This window comes from Podarcis liolepis (assembly GCF_965112155.1).
Source record: "Podarcis liolepis genome assembly, chromosome: 3".
NCBI lineage: Eukaryota > Metazoa > Chordata > Lepidosauria > Squamata > Lacertidae > Podarcis > Podarcis liolepis.
In genome coordinates, this window is record NC_139557.1 from 30,787,363 (window position 1) to 30,805,988 (window position 18,626).

The window sequence follows — 18,626 nt, forward strand, 5'->3', positions numbered from 1 at the left end:
AACCCAAATATAAGCGAGTTTCCTCGCATGACCTCAAAGCCAATTCTCTTTCTTTCTTTCTTTCTTTCCTTCTCTCCTTTTGAGCTCATTCACATCTTCATCCAGGCTATCTCTCTCTCTCTCTCTCTCTCTCCTTTTGAGCCCATTCACTCCTTCATCCAGACTTGGGTTTCTTGAGGTTCTCAAGACCACTGCATTAAGAGCCGGGTGTTAACTCAAACGTTACAACCTCCAGGCAACCCACAGTAGATGTGGTAACATCCACACGTTCACGTTCCATGCTTGATTTCAAAGGGTTACCGGTTAGTGAATAGCGACTCCACTGAGAAACGTTTCAGCGGGAGCTCTTTTGGAAGAATGAGGGGATGCGAAGATGGAAAGGCGTGAATGAAAACGCTGCGTAAAAGCAGCTCTGCGGGCGGGGGGGGGGGGGAGAAGAGATGTGGGAGAGTCTTTTCTTGTCATGTACATGAAAAAGAGAGTGTGTGTGTTTATACACAGACTATTATCCCCTCCCTGTACGTGACCACGGAGAGGTGAGCGCCTGCCTTCCTCCTCCGCGGTCAGGGAGGTGTTTCTCCTTCGGCATTACGAGGGGCGTGTGCGGCGGCGGAGGCACTGGATTCTCCCTCCGCGCGCGCGTTACAGTGGGAGGAGTGTTTGTCTGGTCTGCGCCCCCCATCTCCGCCCTCCTTGTGCGTGATTAGAAGGGGAGGGCTTGTATGTCTGCTTCTCTCCCTTCCTGGGACACACACACACACACACACACACACCAAAAAACACACAAAAAACTAGGGCATTTCCTCGCGTGCGTCTGGGCGCGCGCGCGGGTGTGTGTGTGTGTGTGTCTGTGCGCGCTTGCCTCTCTCACAATAATCACCTCCCACCCGCCCACTGACGCTTCGCTTCTTGCAAAGGAGATCGCGCCGCAGCCGGTTGCCGAGCGATGTGAGGCGGGGAGGCTCCAGCTTCGCCTGCCTTTGCCTTTGCCTTGCCTCTCTGCCTCTCTCCTCCTTCCAGCGCCTTTCCCCCACCCCGTTCCCTCCTCTTGCAGGAGTCTCCTGCCCGCCAGCCCCGCCGCTCTCCTCCTCTCTCTCTTTCCCTGCCTTCCTTCCTTCCTTCCTTCCCTCCCTTTTCCCCGCCATGCCGGACCAGATCTCCGTGTCGGAATTCGTCTCCGAGACCAATGAGGATTACAAGTCGCCCACCGCTTCCAACTTCACCACCCGGATGGTGCAGTGCCGGAACACCGTGGCCGCCATCGAGGAGGTGAGCGAGCGAGCGGGCGGCGGCGGCGCCGAAAGGGGGCAGAGCCCAGACCCAGACCCAGACCAGCCCCTCCGCCTGGCCTGCGGGAAGGAGGAGACGGCTCGACCGCCGCACCGAGCCCGCCCCAGCCCCCATAGCCCCCGGGCTCCGTGTGCCTCCCTAGCCCCCTGCGCGCCTGGCTGTGGGGCTTCTCTGGGGAAGTGGGGAGGCTGCAAGAGGGAAGCATGGAGGAGCCGTCAGCCATGCCCAGGCTCGCTCTCCTCCCCTCTCCTCCGTCGCTCTTGCCGCCTTCTGGCACAAAGGGGGCTTCGTGCCCGACTCAGCACCCCTTTGGTGCCTTCCATGAGAGGATTATGCCCCGCTTTTTTTTGGCGGGCGGGGGGGGGGGAGAAAGGCGACAATCACAGCAGCCCCTTCTTTTCTCCTGTTTCCCCTTTTGCCCGCCTTTTTTTCCCTAAATCGTTTTTCCTCAGAATACACCTCTCTAGCAACTCTTTGCTTTCGATATTGGGGCAGATAGGTGGGGTATTATTATTATTATATTTTGTTTTTTCCCTTTTTGCCACAAAGGGCTTGAATTCCCTCAGCCCTCCCCGAGGAGGGGGCCCACCATGTATCCACCTGTACTGTCTTGGGCAAGGCTATCTTCAACCATTTCTCTCCCTCTCTAAACGAGCTGCATACTACACAAATGAGCTTTCCTGACACAAAGATTTTGGAAACCTGCCCCCACCCTCCCAAAAGACTTCTTGATGGCATTTTCTAACCCGTCTCAATGGGGAGAGGAACTCTCCAAATATATATATATAACCATATATATGTATAAATAACTCTCTCTCTCTCTCTCTCTCTCTCTATATATATATATATATATATATTGTGTGTGTGTGTGTACATAACGTGTGTGCGCGCACAAATATGCAATCTTTGCTGTCTCCAATGTGGCTTATTCCGAAAGATGGGATTTGGGAGATGGGCAACCTGACCCTAAGCATATTTACTTAGAAATTATATTCCACTGTGTTCACTGGGGCTTGATCCCAAAGCTGTCTATCCTCCTATGCATTACTTATTAAGATGTAAGTCCCGTTGGACCTAGTAGTGCTTACTGAGTAAAGAAAGATGCATAGGATCAGACCGTAAGCTTTACTCTGGATATTTTTTCTCTCCCATCTTGGGGACTGAGGGGGTTAAATAAATGCTGCAGATCCACATAAGTAACATCTATTTTTTTTTAAAAAAAGTGTTCATCTTTTCTCCCCTTTCAAGGCCTATTATGTTGGAGACCCATGGAGTATTCCATCCCTTGTATTCCTTATAGGAATTAAAATGCCTATGTCACCAAAACAAAAGGGTTAGGTCTTTGACCACTACTAATACAAGATCATAAACTTGCTTTACTAAAGCCTCTGTCCCCTTGTGGCTCCTCCTTTACTAACACCACAGCATTTCCTCCCTCTTCTCTTTATTAAGTTGTATCAGACCCTGGCACATGGGATTTAAAGCACTCTTCCCTTCACACAAAAGAAGTGAAAGGTGCACTTTCTCACTATGCACAGTACTGTTTAAAGGCAAAAGGGATTTAGCACTGGATTAGCTTTTGTTTACCCCTGTGAAGAGTGTAGCCAGTTTGCTTTGGCGTAATGTTTTTTTTAAACATAAAATAAATAAATCATAGTTTTAGGCTTCTTTGTGTACCTTCATTGGGATTTACCCTACAGAAAAGAAACAATGTCTGAGATGTGATCTGTCTAAATATTCAACATCTCTTGTAGAATCCTCCTTCCCAAATAAAAACTGGACTATTTCTAGGATCAATACTATCCTGCTCTCCCTCCCTCACTGTCAGTGGCATGTAAACGAATATCGAGGCACATCCAGATATGGTTTGAATATATCTCACTGACACATAATAAACTCTGGAGTTACTTTGCATTTTTATTTGAATGACACAGCCTTTCTGGGCTGCTTCATAAAAGTGTTCATTTAACTTGTAAAAAGCAATGTGTCCAGTCTGTCTTTTTCCACTACAGTGCTTTGTTATGGTAGACTCATAGGGTTCTGTATTCTTCTTCAAAAGATGAAAAACTATTGAATTCAAGTTAGCTGGTCCAGATTGGAGGAAGTATTATTTTGCTGTTACGAAGAAATCCCCTCCCCCTTACAAATTTGCTCTTAACCTTTATATTTTCAAAATATATGGTTTTTTGAATCTTGAAAAACACCAAGCAGTCCTTTGGGGCGGGGGAAGGTGTCACTTATTAAAACAATCTGGGATTTGAAAACTTTTTGAGAGTTTTTGAATTGCAATCCAAAGCACATGAGCTGAGGAGCAAGTCCCATTGAACACAGTGGGATTTGCTTCTGAGCAAACATGCATGGGGACTCAGAAGCAAAAGCGTAGGTTAATAGCAACATACAGCTTGCTAAGTACACAAGTTCCCCCCATTTCTTTTCACCAGGTTTACTGGCCTGCAGGTGAGTTACCATGTGATGGAGAAAAGCCTTGGGAGGGCTAATGTGGCCTGCTGTCCGTGCATTGCCTAATCCCAGCCTAAAACAATGAAGAAATGATTCCGTTTCCAGGATTTTCCTCATAACTCTTGGATCACAGAGCTTGAAGGAATAAAAAATAATATTAATTCCATCCTCCTTTCTACCTTTAGACACAGTTCTGCAGACACTGGCCTTATAAATAACTCTCAAATGGTTAGCCAACACTTCCTGTGCCTTGGGGCTTTGTGAGAGTGACAGGTCTTTATTTTTACTTTAAAAAGACTTGTAGTGCTTATGATTTTGAAGAACATATATACCGCATTCATATATACCACGTGAGATTAAACTCTCTTTCAGAGAGATGCTTTTGTCTATGGTACCACAATTCAGGGTGCGCGTTAAGAAATGATGTCCAGAATTGAAAATACTCCCAGAAACTATTAATTCCTATTCCAGGAACAGCAGCATCATTTCAGTTATAAAGCCTGGAATGACTTAAGAAGAAAAGAAAGAGTTCATTCAAATTGTCACTTTGTAGCTTAGAATCATGAGAGTTCTTTTTTTAATCTCATGAGTCAGAAGTCAGAGCATCCTGATTCGTGAATGAGTGTCATTCACAGTTCTGGAGTGGTGATAAATTTGAGTTTTGAGTGTGAAGGGGTCTCTCTAAAAAACATGCCGAAAGCTTGTTTCCCTTATAAATGGGAAAACAGGCTGTTTAAACAAACAAATAAGCAAGCAATCCTAAAGCATGCTTGATTCTACACAATCTGTCTGACAGATGTTTGGTGCAGGTCACATATTGAGTCGAAAGCTAGTTTCCAAAGCAGAGCCTTATCTCAGCTGTTCTCTGGGTTTTGAATGCTAAGATAGAAATTTCCAGTGGACAGTAGTATGAAATAGTTAATTGTCATGTATATCAAGACAGTATCTTAAATCATGCTGTGCGGTGGAGGAAAATGCTAATAAACCTAAACATTTACTGCCCTGTCAAGAACTGCTCACTATGGGTGAGTAGAATTACGCGTAGCTGCATTAATTGAGGCTTGTGTTGGCAAAGTGTCTCTGCTCATCTACTAGTATTAATTTCTTCAGTAAAAGTTGGCAAAACATCAGCCGTTCTGAATTGGTCACACTGAGATTCTGAAATGGCTTAATTAAACTGAGTACATTTTAGCCTTGAATCAAGTGCCTAAATAGCTGTGGCTTTCAAAGTGTAAATCTCTGCAGCCTTTTCTGCTGCAGCAATACAGGTCACACCCTTTACAGTACAGTATTAACGCCATTTAGCAGGTTTTTCAAGCCTGTAGAGATGATGCTATGATTAGAATTAGGCCATCCAATTTCTAATTGCAAAAAAAAGGGGGAGACAGTAGTTTGAAAGAACTTGCTCTGCTGGCCTGATCCTGCATAATGCTTCCCAAACATATTTCAGAAAGTGTATCTGTGCCTTGTATTGTTTATATACATGATATTAAAATGCCAGCAGGACTGCTTGCGCCAGGTAAAACAGTAACTAGGCTGGAAAGACTAAGCTACAGCAAATGATGAGTCACTGAAATACTGGAAACCTGTTTAGGTACTTTACCTGCCGTCTGAAGGTCTCTTTTTCCAAGTGGGGGATGGGGAAGGAGAATTCAGCCTGCAGGTTTTAGTGGATTTTTCTTGATTTCTTTTTTTAAAAAAAGTATTGTTATTTTCTGTTGCAACAATAAACCACAGCAGCTCCCAACAAACGTTGGCATGCTGATGATCTTGTCACATTACCCAATTTCCTCTTTGAGTTCACACTTCCATTGTGACACAGTAAAGCATTGATGAATCTACGTTTGTCCATTGTGTCCCATAGGTCGGAGGTAGGATCAGTGGATTTTTCTTAATAATGAAGAACCTCATGAAGGAGATTTAATCTCATTTTGGGATGAGTTTTGTATTTCTACAGATAGGTTTCATTTGTTGTGAGACATTAGTGTTGCATACAGTGTTAGGTTAGGAAGAAAAAAGGGAGAGTGGTGAGTGGGGTGGGGTTGGGTTGGGTAGTTATGCTTCTATTCTTCTACTTAGTGCAGACATGTCCAAAGTCTGTTTTGGGGGCCTAATCCGGCCCGCTGGTCGGTTTAATCTGGTCCCTGTGTCAGTTTATTTCCTGGGGTAAAATCCTTAAAGAACCTCAACAACTTCAATCCTAAAAAAAGGTTAACAACTCTGGTTGGCCCTTTTGGCCCTTCACTTCATCAAATCTGGCCCTCTTTGAAAAAAGTTTGGACACCACTGCCTTAGTGTATGTGTGGGGTTTTGTGTCATTGTCATTTGTATGTGTTCTTTTACTATTCACTTGTTGTATTTTCTTGGTGGTGAGAGAGGTTGGGGGCGGCCTAGGGTGTGGTTGGTTGTCTTTGGTTGGCTGTAGTGAGATTTTGTGTGGGGTGTGTGTGTGTGTGTGTGTGTGTGTGTTTTGGATCAGGTTAGCCAGATTGATTTGTATGCTGTTGGTGGATTATTGTTGTTGTCTTGTTGGGCTATGTATGTGATAAAGCGGAACCATACTGGGGTGAAGGCGTCTTCTATTTGTCCCCGTGTCAGTTTCAGTTTATTGGTTAGTTTTTCTAACAAGGCTGTTTCCCATACAGTGGTACCTCAGGTTAATTACTTAATTCGTTCCGGAGGTCCGTTCTTAACCTGAAACTGTTCTTAACCTGAAGCACCACTTTAGCTAATGGGGCCTCCTGCTGCTGCCGTGCCACTGGAGCGCGATTTCTGTTCTCATTCTGAAGCAAAGTTCTTAACCCGAGGTACTATTTCTGGGTTAGCGGAGTCTGTATCCTGAAGCGTATGTAACCTGAGGTACCACTGTACTATTTCTGGGTTAGCGGAGTCTGTAACCTGAAGCGTATGTAACCCAAGGTACCACTGTACTGTTTGATACCATTGGTCCATGCTCACTGCTGACAGGTCTCCCCAGTGTCTGGCTATGATGCTTCTGGCTGCTGAGAGCAGGTGGGTTATGAACTCTCTATAATGTAAGTGGGTATTATTAGCTTGGAATATGTTTAGTAGGGCCAGTTCTGGGGTGACTTCTAATACTTGCTTAGTTATTTTGCATATATCTTGTATGATTGATGTCCAGAAGAGTTGGATTTTGGGATATTCCCACCACATGTGGAGGTATGTGCCTGTGGAGGTGCATCCTCTCCAGCATTTTGGTGAGGTTCCTGGGTGTATCAGCGCTAGTTTCCTTGATGTTAGGTACCATCTATAAGTGAGTTTCAGAGTGAGTTCTTTTCTTTTCCATTGATACTGATGTTTCCTTTTAAAAAGTTGTTGGAGTGATTGCCTGAGCTTCTCTTTCTATTGTGGTGCACTCACACAGATAAGTCTTTAAACTAAAAGAAGTCTTTTTGTGTGGCTTTTCTGTCTTACTAAAGCATACAGGGAATCACTGCAAACCTATTGCAGCAATAGACACTACTGTTAACATTACTACAGGGTGTCTGATAATAACTATTTGGCTCTTAATTGGTGTTTGCCTTTTCGTTGGGTGGAGTCAGATGTTTCCTTTTCATGTCATTGTAGGATGAGCACTTTTAGTTAATGTTCTAAATCTCTTTATTTGGTATTTTATTCTTTAGTTGTACGTTGCTTTGCGTGTGTGTGTGTTTTTAGTAAGCAATAAATAAATAAATAAATAAATAAATAAATATAACAAATAATATTTTTTATTTGTGGGACTGTATTGAATTTCAGACACTGTTCCAGAGTATGCATCCTGAGTTACATAGGCATATACAAGATGTCTGGATCTGATAAATCAAAGCAAAATTCTCCATATTGGGCACTCCCCAATGATTGACTTTATGTTCATATTATTGTGCACAGCAGAGTACAGGACAGATCGAGGTGTTCCACAGGACAGTTGCCTGCCGTTCAAGGAACAAGCTTAGTAAAAGAAACCCAGATAATTAAAGCAAGCTTGTTTAACTGGGTGTAATGAATTTGACCTGGAGGAAATTCCTTTCTGGTCCTAGATGTGGTAATCAGTTATCCCAATGAAAAAGAAAAACCGGTTGATCAAGTTTCCCAACAAAGGAGAAATTCTTAGCATTCTAGCCCTGGTCAATCCTGTCAGACATCCCGGTGCTCCATTTTTAGAAAGTGCATCTCTTGAAGCCTGCATTGCGTGTAACGTGTGGGATGCATGTAAATGTGGCATATCTGTAAAATATCTAGTTCAGTTTGCCAGAGTATTTCTCTTCCCATGTGTACAAGGTAGGCACTTAGAAATCTGAATTCATTTATTTTTCAACCCTTGACTTTTAAAGTAGCTAAATAGCTGTCTTGTTCTGCTGTCCAGAGGCATGTATGGAAAAAATTCTGTAAGCTAGTTCTGGTCCTGAAACATGTCACAAAATCATTCTGAAAGGCAACCTCAGAGGTGGGGGGGGGCAATGGGTTGAGGTTAACAGATTAAATATCGAATTTAATCCGTTAACCTCGCCACTGATGCCTAGTCCTTACAAATAACAACAAACAAACTAGGAGCTGGAGGAGGTGGAATTTCCTTTTCATAGACATTTCTTCTTCCTAAAAGATCTCTGTAATTAAGATCTGAAGTTGTGAATGGGTTGCTATTTTCTCTCACTTTTCTGCCCTCTCCCCGCTTGCATTTCCTGTTAAAGTTTGGCCTAAATCCTAGATACATCTGCACAAGCTTTAAGTAAAACCACATTTTTAAATTATTAAACAGAACTACTATGTACAAAGAGCTATGAGGCATAACTAACAGTGTTGTGTCTACCTTCAGTGCCAGTGATGGAGTTTTCTGAACTCTTGAAAACTTTGTTGTTGTTATTAAAACTTCGTTTGTATTAAGCGTTTTCTACAGAAGGATCCTGGTTCAATCCCTAGGTAGGACTGGGAATGCTCCCTGCCTGAAACCTTAGCAAGCCCCCATCGGTCAGTGTAGTTGTTGGACTACAACTCCCACCATCCCTGACTACTAGCCCTGCTAGCTAGGGATGATGGGATTTGTAGTCCAGCAACAGCTAGAGACACAAGTTTGAGAAACTGGACTGTAGGCAGGACTGACCTAGAGGGGCAAATGGATTGGACTCAGTTTAAGGCAACTAGCTTGCTATGTTCCTTACGATTTGCAAAAAAAGCAGTTTGCCTTCAAAAACAGAATGGCATCAATATCAAAGCAGTATCCTTTGCTAGAAAATAATGTAATTGCATGGTTTTATTCCTGCTTCCACTTAAGAGTCATAATCTCTTACACAGTCTTCCTACATAGCTTCTGTGAAAATGATTATGATATGGACCCACATGTTATCATAATGATTGGAAGGGGCTGCGGCTCAATGATAGATCAAAAGATCCCAGGTTCAGTTCTTGGGTTCTCTAGGTAGGATTGGGCATGCTGCCTGCCCCAAACCCTGGAGAGCTGCTGCTAGTCAGTGTAGGTAATACTAAACTGGATGGTCCAGAGCTTTGAACTGGCATAAGGCAGCGTCCAATGCATGCAGGTTGTTTTAGTTAGGAATTCTGATGGGTACAACAACAGTAATGTGAATAATCTTAGGTCAGTGTTTGTTTTTCTTAGTGGTGATGAATGTAGGGAGTGGACATGAACCAACAACAATACTTAGCACAGGACCTAAAAGCTGAAAGGATTGGACAAATTGGAAATTGAAGAAGCTGTGGCGTTGTCTCCAAATAGTGCTAGCAGTGGAAGAAATGATAGAAGATGGGGCAGCTATTTTTCTTCTCTCGGCCCATCCCTATTTCTTGGTGGAACAATGGCAAAACTTAGCTGTTGGCCTACAAACGCATTGCCTCACTACAAGGCGCATGATTGCCACAGAAGAAAGTTGACTGTGTTCTGGCTTGTTTTAGCTTGTGCACTGTTGCTCATTGGATTCAAATATTGGGGCCCAAGCATGAACAACTCTGAATGGGCATTAGTAGTGGTGTGCCACAATGCCAAATCCAGGGTATGTATGGCAGCTTATATTTATTAATTCACCATGAGCCGTACCATTTCACCACAGATTCTGCTACAGTATTTTACATCAGAATGTGATATATGGCAAAGGCCCTGCTTGCCACTTGTGAGGGTGATGCAGGTGAGCAAGCAACTCTCAGGTAAGAGTTTTCACACCCTGGAACAATTTGGTGTGAGCTTTGTGCATAGAATAGAGCAGCTGGAGGGTAGCACAGCGTAGGCCAGCCCTTTCCTCAAACTGGTGCACTGCAAATGTTTTGGACTACAACTTCCATGAGTGCAAGCATGGTTAATGGTCAGTGATGGTCCAACAACATCTGGAAGGTGCCTGGTTTGGGAAGGCTAGCCTCAGCTTTCCTCATGTGTTGAAGTAGCCATAAAAAGAGGAGATGGTTTCTGTTTAGACTAGCAACAGTCAATGTGTTACAACTGAATGTAAAAATACATATTGCAAAAGTGCTTTAACATAAGAACATAAGAAGAGAGCCCTGCTGGATGAGGCCAAAGTCCCATCTAGTCTGCAACTCTCTTCCCATTGTGGCCAACCATATGGTGCAGGGAGCTCACATTGCGTGTGCAAATGCTTCTAGTGGTTTATAGTTTGAAGAAATCAAGGAAATGGAGAGTTGTTGGACAAGCAGGCAATATGGTTAGATTAATTCCCAGACAAACGTGTGGAATTGCAGCCTAAGCAAGACAAACTATTAAAACGCAGGCCAATGAATACTTAATTATTGACAGTTAGCTAATCTCTGGATAGAAGATGTTCTCAAAAGCTACCATCCAAACGCTTTGCACATATATCCAATCTCCAGAGAAGTGAAAAGGAGTGATACCATAATTCTTTAAAAGGAAACTTGGGGGAAATTACTGTCATTTCCCCTTGAACTGTTCTTCTTCCAGTCCCCCAGCCCAGCCCCATTCCTTTGAAAACTCAGTTCTCTTGTAGCTACTGCTGGATTTCCAACATCTGTTATTCCCTGGGTCCTTTGCTCTTGAATTACTGATCTGCTGCTTCCTAGAATAAAACCCACTGAACAAAGAAGACTTCACTTCTCTGCATAGGATTGGATTGTTAGAAGAATTTAATTCTATTCTGGTGCATACCTACTGCAGATCATTTGCAGTGGCTTTTCCTTTCGATTTTTGAGGGGTTACTTTAGCCATATGTGGGGTGCTTCTTAGGGACAGTTTTCACCTCAACATTCAGGATGACTTGGGTTCCTGCTGATTCTGCAGAGATTCAAGCATGTGTTTAGATTTGGTGCCTTGGAGGATAACACAAAGAAATTAGTTCTGTGGTAGGGTTGGTATTTTCTTCTCAATCCTTTCTAATTACCGTATTTTTCGCTCTATAACACGCACCCGACCATAACACGCACGTAGTTTTTAGAGGAGGAAAATCCGTAGGCATGCCACCCGTAGGCATTCCCTCCATAACACACACAGACATTTCCCCTTACTTTTTAGGAGGAAAAAAGTGAGTGTTATGGTGCAAAAAATACGGTAATTCTGCCTTTTGTAGTGCCGAGTGCAAGTTCAGCATTGGTCTGTAAAGGAGCAGTTTTCTGATGTCAGCTATATTACAGTTGCTTACCTCTGTTGCAAGTTCAGAAGTGTTAGGTAGATTATGTATGTGTAGTTGCATGGACTAACCCAGAGGTTTTCAACCTTTTTGAGTCAGGGATCCCTTGACCAACTACCTTCTTTCTGCAGTACACCTATGGGGCTCAGTTATGTCACCCCGTGCTAGGCTAGGACCCAGGAGACCAGGGTTCAAATCCCCATTTGTCCATGAAGCCCACCCGGTAACCTTGGTCCAGTCACTGTCTCTCAGCCTAACGTACTGAGTTTATAGGGTCGTTGTAGGAAAGAAGAGGGGGAGAACCATGTATGGCACCTTGAGCTTCTTAGAGAAAGAGTTGGGATGTAAACGAATACACAGATTGTACTGGGAAGCCAGGATAGCCATGCTGCCGGCTGCTACTACCAACCATGACCTTATTCATAAATGTTTTGGAATATATTACTTAATGGAAAACAAGTTATTGATGAGATATGTGATCAAGATGCTGTTGCGCTAAAAAAGGTTTCTGAACCACAACCCAGCTAAGTTTAACAATGGGTGTGCATGTGGAATTTATGCAGGTTTGCCGTTCCCCTTCTGTAATGATTTGCGGGTCTTTGCCAACTGCTTTTGACTTGCAGAGGTGCATGAATATCTCACTCTTGTATAACAAACTCAGTAAATGGGTTGTAGCCTCCTTCCAGCTGATTTTATCCTGTGCACCATTGCAAGCTGTCTGAAACGAATGCTCCAGTGAAACACATTGTTGGTGAGGCCGTGTGTGATGATAATGATCCAAGACCTAATCCGAAGGGATTCAGTAGGCTGGCTCTTGGATGACAGTAAGGCAATATGGATAAGAGGATGCACATCTATTGGTTATGATGTCATTATTAAACAGCAGAATTCGTTGTTGTTTTCTGTCTGCGAAGCTTTGTTAACCATTCATAATAGCCTTGAGAAGCCCATGATTTACAAGTGCAGAGAAGATGCAAATATCGAAAGGTAGCAGTAGAACAGAGAGTGGGTATTCTTTGTTGTTTTGGTAGGTTTGGTCCTCCAGTCCAGTGAATGCTTTTTCCTCAAGGGTTTGTAACGATTGGTTTATCAGTTTTGAACTTTTCCTGCACATGTCTAGTCTAGTTCATTTGTGCAAATGTTACAGCTGTTACTCTTGGCAGTCATGTTTCTTTAATGTCTGTTCCTACAGCTGCATCCTCAATGTTAGCATCTGACTTTAAACCAACAAAAGCCAGAAATTAGAGCGTAGGCTGTGACTTGGTTTCCTAATCCTTAGCATTGTCTAGGAATTGTAGTGTGCTGTATAAAACCACCTGCTGTGCAGATGCCCCCCTTTTTTTGCACCAGAGTAAAGAGTAGATTATCACTGTGGTGTGTTTTTTTTCCAGCTGGAAGTCTATAATTTTGTCTAGGCATTATGTTAAGTATGTATGTGACTACCTTAAAACAGCTGAAGAGATTGTAGTGGAACAAATTAGTTGTGCATTCCTGAAAAGCTTTTGTTATGTATTTTAAAAGACGCAGAGGGGAAATAAGGGAGCATGAAAGCAATGTGGACATGAAGCATGCATTATTTGCTCTGGTTCATTTTCAGTGAAAACTTACTTTACAAAAAAGGGGGGGGAAACAGCCCTAGTGAAATCTATTTTGAGGAAAGCCATTTAGGAAGCAGCATACATTCACTAATCATTTTAATCCCTATCAATCAGACAGGATTACTATTTGAACAAAGGCAGAAGAGTGGAAATTTCATTGCCATGCATATATCCATTTTCTTGACCCCTGTTCCCTAATTTAGATTCAGAATTTTGCTGGGTTCTTATTTTACTTCATTTCGTTCCATGGGGTACAGAAGGTGCCTGTTGTACCTCATACAACTAAAAGTATCATTTCCCCTCTCTTTGTATTTGTGTAGAATACAAATATACTACAAATACAAAGCTTCCTCCATAATAGAAGAGAATGATCTGGCAGCTAAGGTAGTCGGCTCATATCTCCTCTCCAGCAAGAGTAATTTGTTTTAGTCGGTTTAGTGCAATACTCAGCCTTGTTTCACAAGTCCATAATCCCTGCTCTTCCATCTGTTTTTCATTTTAAAAAAGTATTCCTTTGATCTGACACAGAAGTAGAAAATTAAGAGAAAATTTTGTAGGGTACTGCTCCCTGCCCTCCAGTCTTCAAACACTTCCACATAGAAGAAGCAAGTCCTATGTATTTTTTTTACCTGCAACCACTGAATAATGCATAATGCATGTGTATTAAATTTGTATCTGCTCTGCCCTCAATCATGTATAAACTGTGTGAGTGTGTTGCCAGATTCTAAATAGGAAAAGGAGGACATGGATGAATATAGAATCCTCCCTCTGCCTGGGATAGGTCTCCTTGCAGTTTGACTGAGGTTCTGCCCCCCCCCCACAAAAATCCTACCTGTGCTCATGGGAAGGAGTTCTCTGCCACACTCTTCACCTCTGCAACCTTTACTCTTAATATTTGACTCCGTCTGTATTTTGTGTGTGATTGGGACAGATTTGTGCCTTTGTGTATGGATATGCTGTTACACCGTGTATATAATGGCTGTGTGGAGAGGAGAGTAGGACCCCACACTTCTTGGTCCTATCCCTATCTTCTGTGAGTTCAGTGAAAGCGTGAGTTGGGGCTTAGGTGCCTATGCAAGCTGAATGCACTTGGGTTCTGCAGGATAGTTGTGAACCATGACTGCACACCGTGTCCCTAATCATGTGGAGGAGCCTAGCTATGTGCACCTGTGTGCACCTTAGTTCCCCTTTCACACTGTTGGAGGAAGGACAGCAAGCACCAATCCCACAATCCCTCTCCTTGCACTCAGCTTATGTATGGAGGGAATAAATAAACAGTGCTTGAGACTTCAGTGCTAGATAGACTTATTTGGAAACATTTATCGACAATCAAACACATTTCAGATCAAGGTAAAAATACATTAGGAACATGTTCCTTGCACCTTTACTTCCATTTAGGCATTGATTTCCGAAACTGAAGATGGGCGATTTTAGTTTCTGTTTTGCCCATGAGAATCCAAGGAAGGACTTGTCTCATAGTTTCTTTTTGATTTCCCGACTGTATGCTAGTATGTGACATCTTTTTCAGAAGAAATGCATTAGTTTCCAAATACTGCCTGAATTATTATTACATTTTATAAAGTGTATATACGTTTATTCAAAATTATCAGCTGCAGGATAGATTCAAGTAAAATAGTTTATTGGAAATTCTGTGTCTGCCAAACTTAAGAAGTGTTCTGAGAATGTCCTCTGGAAACCTGCACTGTTCTAAGTTGCTGATAGTGCTGCAACCTGTGAAGAGGATGGTATTCAAAAGATGTGAGAAGGGGATCCTCCAACATGACCTTGTTTGGGATCAGGGTCCATTTTAACTTAATTAATTAAATTTATACCCCAACCTTCCTCCCAGAGTTGCCCAGGGCCCTGAATTATGCACATACCTGTACTCACTTGTGCTGCGTCATTGCCATCTCTCTCAGTTATTGGTCCCGGTTTTAAGCCAGTGGTACTTTTAGTTAAAATTTAAAGGGTCTCATGTAGCACGTGTGGGGATGATTTCCGACTAAGACCCAGAAGAGAGCCATGCCCAGTTGGAGTAGTAAGAGCCTCAGTAGACAGTCAAGAGCTAGAAGGGATCGTTGGACATCACAGTTTTTGGGAGAACACGTGGAGTTCTTTTGCATAAGACTCTTTAACCTGCAAAGTTTAAACATTGCCAGCAACCTCATGAAGTATGAGACTAGCTCCACAATTAGAAAATATATGCACAATCCCTCCCAAATTCTGAAGGTATGATGGGACAGAAATTCATAGTGACTTCTGCGTACACTGTAGCCAATGGTTTACACTGAACCAAAACCATATAGGAATGTGTGTTAGTCCTTTTTGGCACAGATGGCATTGAATCAGGCCATTGCTTTGTATACTGTTTGCTTCTTATATCGGGCAAAGTGAGCCGGCCTCAGAGCATTCAGCATAGTTGGATCATTTGTAAGAGAAAGTTAGATGGAAAGGTATTAGTCTATGACAGGTGTGCTTAGACCAATGTCTGGTTTATATTTCTGTATCACTTTTTTTAAAACACCTTATGAATTAGTTATTTAAGAATCAGTTTATAATATGCACAGGTGGGTCTGCTAAATTCCCATGTTTAATCCCTGTCATCTTCAGGTAGAGCTGAGAAAACAGCTCCCGTCTGAAGCCCTGAAGAGCTTCTGCCAGTATAAATACTTAGACAGAAGGGCCAGTGGCCTAACTTGGCACAAGGAACCTTCCTTTGCTGTCTAGTTTGATTCCACTTAACATGCTTGCCAACTGTTGCAGGAAGGGCGGAACTGTTGCTTGTGTTTGAGTTTACGTCTTACGCTGGAGACCGGCATTTATTTTATGGAAGCTCAAATAAATCCGATACAGCGAACATTCTTGTGGCTATAAATGTTGGTAGAATCAGTGGTGTGTGTGGCTGTCTTGTTTAAAGTATCATCTCCTGTTTTCTCCTGTGGATTTTCAAATCCCGAAAGTTTGCTTTCAGCATTGTTCCTGATTTTGGTGCATTCAGAGGCTGTTATTCCTTGAGAGGAAGCAAAGGAAATGGTTCCCAAAGGAAGCAAGATGACTGATAGGTGCTGCCACTGAGGATGGATTGGTATGACGTGGTGGCTTCTGGTCCTTTTTGGGAACATGTGCAAGGCAAGGGGTACGCCTCTGCTACATGGGTAGCCAATGTGGGTTGCCAGATGTTTTGAACCAGAAGCCCCATCAGCCCCAGCCAGGGTGGCCATTGATCTGTGTTGCTCACTGATGCAAGAAAGTCTTCCCGTGGGTTTGAAACAAGTTATGGAGCAAGGGGAAGTCATGAAGTAATGCACCCCACACTTGTAAATAAACAAGGAATCAAACAAGCAAAGACTTTACCATGGTTTTTTGAATGCAGTTTTGAATTGTGTTCTATAGCGAACACTGCATTTACTCCCTTTTTTGTACAATTGGAATTGACTTTCTGCATAATCGAAGAGAATGATCTGGTCACAAAAGTTGCCAGCTCATATCTCCTCTCCAGCAAGGATTCTTTGGAGAAAGCCGTGTGCTTTAAATTTGCAAAGTTTGCTGGGAGAGTGGGATTGACTCTTAGACCACTCTGAGAATTGCAGCTCTCTAAGGTGAATAGGGGCCTCTTAGCAACTCTCAGCACCCTTAACAAACTCCAGCTCCCAGAATTCACTGAAGGAAGCCATGACTGTTTAAAGTGGCATGATACTGCTTCAAATGTGGAGTTGAGGCCATAGCCTTTCTCATTGATTCTGGACCAGAAGGGAGTCTACCTGTAGTCTAGCTCAGTGTTTCCCAAACGTTTTTGGGCAACGGCACACCTGTTTACCGGAAAAAAATCTCGCGGCACACCACCATTAAAGCCCCGCCCCGTGACGTCAGCGCGCAGCGTCACGCCGGGAGGGACGCACAAAAGTGAAAGTTTTTTCCCTTCCCCTTGCCGGGGTGGGAGGAGGCAGCAGAGCGAGGGCGCGTTGCGGGCTCTGCGTGGCTTCAGGCGGAGCCTAGGAGCCACTTCCCAGCCTGGAGGGCAGGCTGTGCGCGGACCCCGCCACTCTCGGGGCGCGACCCAGACCCGGCTGCCAGCAGAGGTAGGCCGCCGGCTTCTAACCCGGCGGAACTGGGGCGTCCCGGGCGCAGCGCCGCGCTCCCCGCTCCTCCCGCCCCGCCCCCTTCTCCCGGGTGCCCCCTCCCTCCTTTGTTCTCCGGAGCCCCGCCTCCCCCTCTGCCCCAGCTCGCCTATTGGCTCACGCAGCCGCCACTCAGGTGGGGGCCCGCTTGGGCCCCGCTCCCCGGCCGCCGAGAGAGAGTGGGAGCGTGCGGGGCTGGGCTGGGCGGCCGGGCGTCTCCTTCCCTGCGCTGCTTCGGCCGCGTCTGCAGCCGCCGCGGGACCAGGCGGGAGGCCAGTCATGCCCAGACACTGCCAGCCGCTCGGAAGGAGCCGTCGCTCCGCCGGGCAGCGCCTGCCTGCGCGCCCCTCGCTCCCTGCGCCGAGGATGGCGGGGGCGCCGGGCGCAAGGCAGCGCCGGGGCTGCTGGGCAAGCGGCAGGTGCTGATGCAGTTTTGGGAATTCCTGTCACAGGGAGCAAGGCAGAAGCGGATGACGGGGCACGTTCCCCGGGGGAGCGGGGCCGGAGGATTAGCCCGACTCGCCCGCCTCCCTCCCACGGCACACTAGGCAACGTCCGGCGGCACACTAGTGTGCCGCGGAACACCGGTTGGGAAACACTGGTCTAGCTAAAGAATAAAGAGCAGTAGGGCCAGTCCACGCTACCTTTGTAGACTTTGCTCACGTCTGAGATACGTCATAAAGCATGCTGCCGCCAGCACTCCTTGTAAATCTTTTCTGGTTCTGCAGATTCGGTAGCATTCTGTGCGATGCATCTACTCATTTAGATTATGAAATAGAATACAGAACTTGGTCAGACACAAATTATGAATATGGACGGCTTAATGCTGCTTGTTCTGCAGTACACTTGTATCGTTTTTTTTCTTAGGACTGTGGTACATTAATTCATAGAATCATAAAATTGTTGAGTTGGAAGGGACTCTTGAGGGTCGTCTAGTGCAATCCCCTGAAATGCAGGAATCTCAACTAGATCATACATGACAGATGGCCATCCAAATTCTGCTTTAAAAGTCTCCAAGGAAGGAGAGTCCACTTGTGGGATTCTGCTCCATGATTGAACAGCTCTTGCTGTCAGAAAACTCTTCCTGATGTTTAGTTGGAAACTCCTTCATTTTATCTTGGATCCATAGATTTGGGTTCTACGTTCCAGAGCAGGAGAAAGCAAGCTTGCTCTTATTTCCCATGTGATAGTTGTTTAGATATTTGAAAACATCTATCGTATCTCCTCTTAAAAACAGGTAAAGGTACCCCTGCCCGTACGGGCCAGTCTTGACAGACTCTAGGGTTGTGCACCCATCTCACTCTATAGGCCGGGAGCCAGCGCTGTCCGGAGACCCTTCCGGGTCATGTGGCCAGCGTGACGAAGCTGCATCTGGCGAGCCAGCGCAGCTCCTCTTAGTCTCTTCTAATAAGGCTTATGCCATTGATGTAAGTACTCTTGACTTGAGAAGTGCCTAGCGCCAATGCTGCTATGAGCATGCAATCAATCACCAGTAATTCCAAACCCAAACACTGAGTCATACACTAAATAAGAAAAGTGTCTTGCACGTGTGTTATATT

General features: G+C 44.4%; 1 protein-coding gene across 4 annotated transcripts in view; it reads left to right on the top strand.

The window, feature by feature from the left end:
* The first annotated feature begins 587 nt into the window (after nt 1-587).
* ASAP2 (ArfGAP with SH3 domain, ankyrin repeat and PH domain 2) overlaps nt 588-18,626 on the top strand; it is a 93,237-nt gene continuing 75,198 nt past the window's right edge. Inside the window, exon 1 of one of the 4 annotated variants that reach the window (XM_083495536.1) lies at nt 588-1,269. In XM_083495536.1, the coding sequence (XP_083351662.1) occupies nt 1,144-1,269 (126 nt within the window). In that variant the 5' untranslated portion in view covers nt 588-1,143. The remainder of the gene's footprint in view (nt 1,270-18,626) is intronic. The other 3 variants (XM_083495539.1, XM_083495537.1, XM_083495540.1) reach the window with 3 other exon arrangements.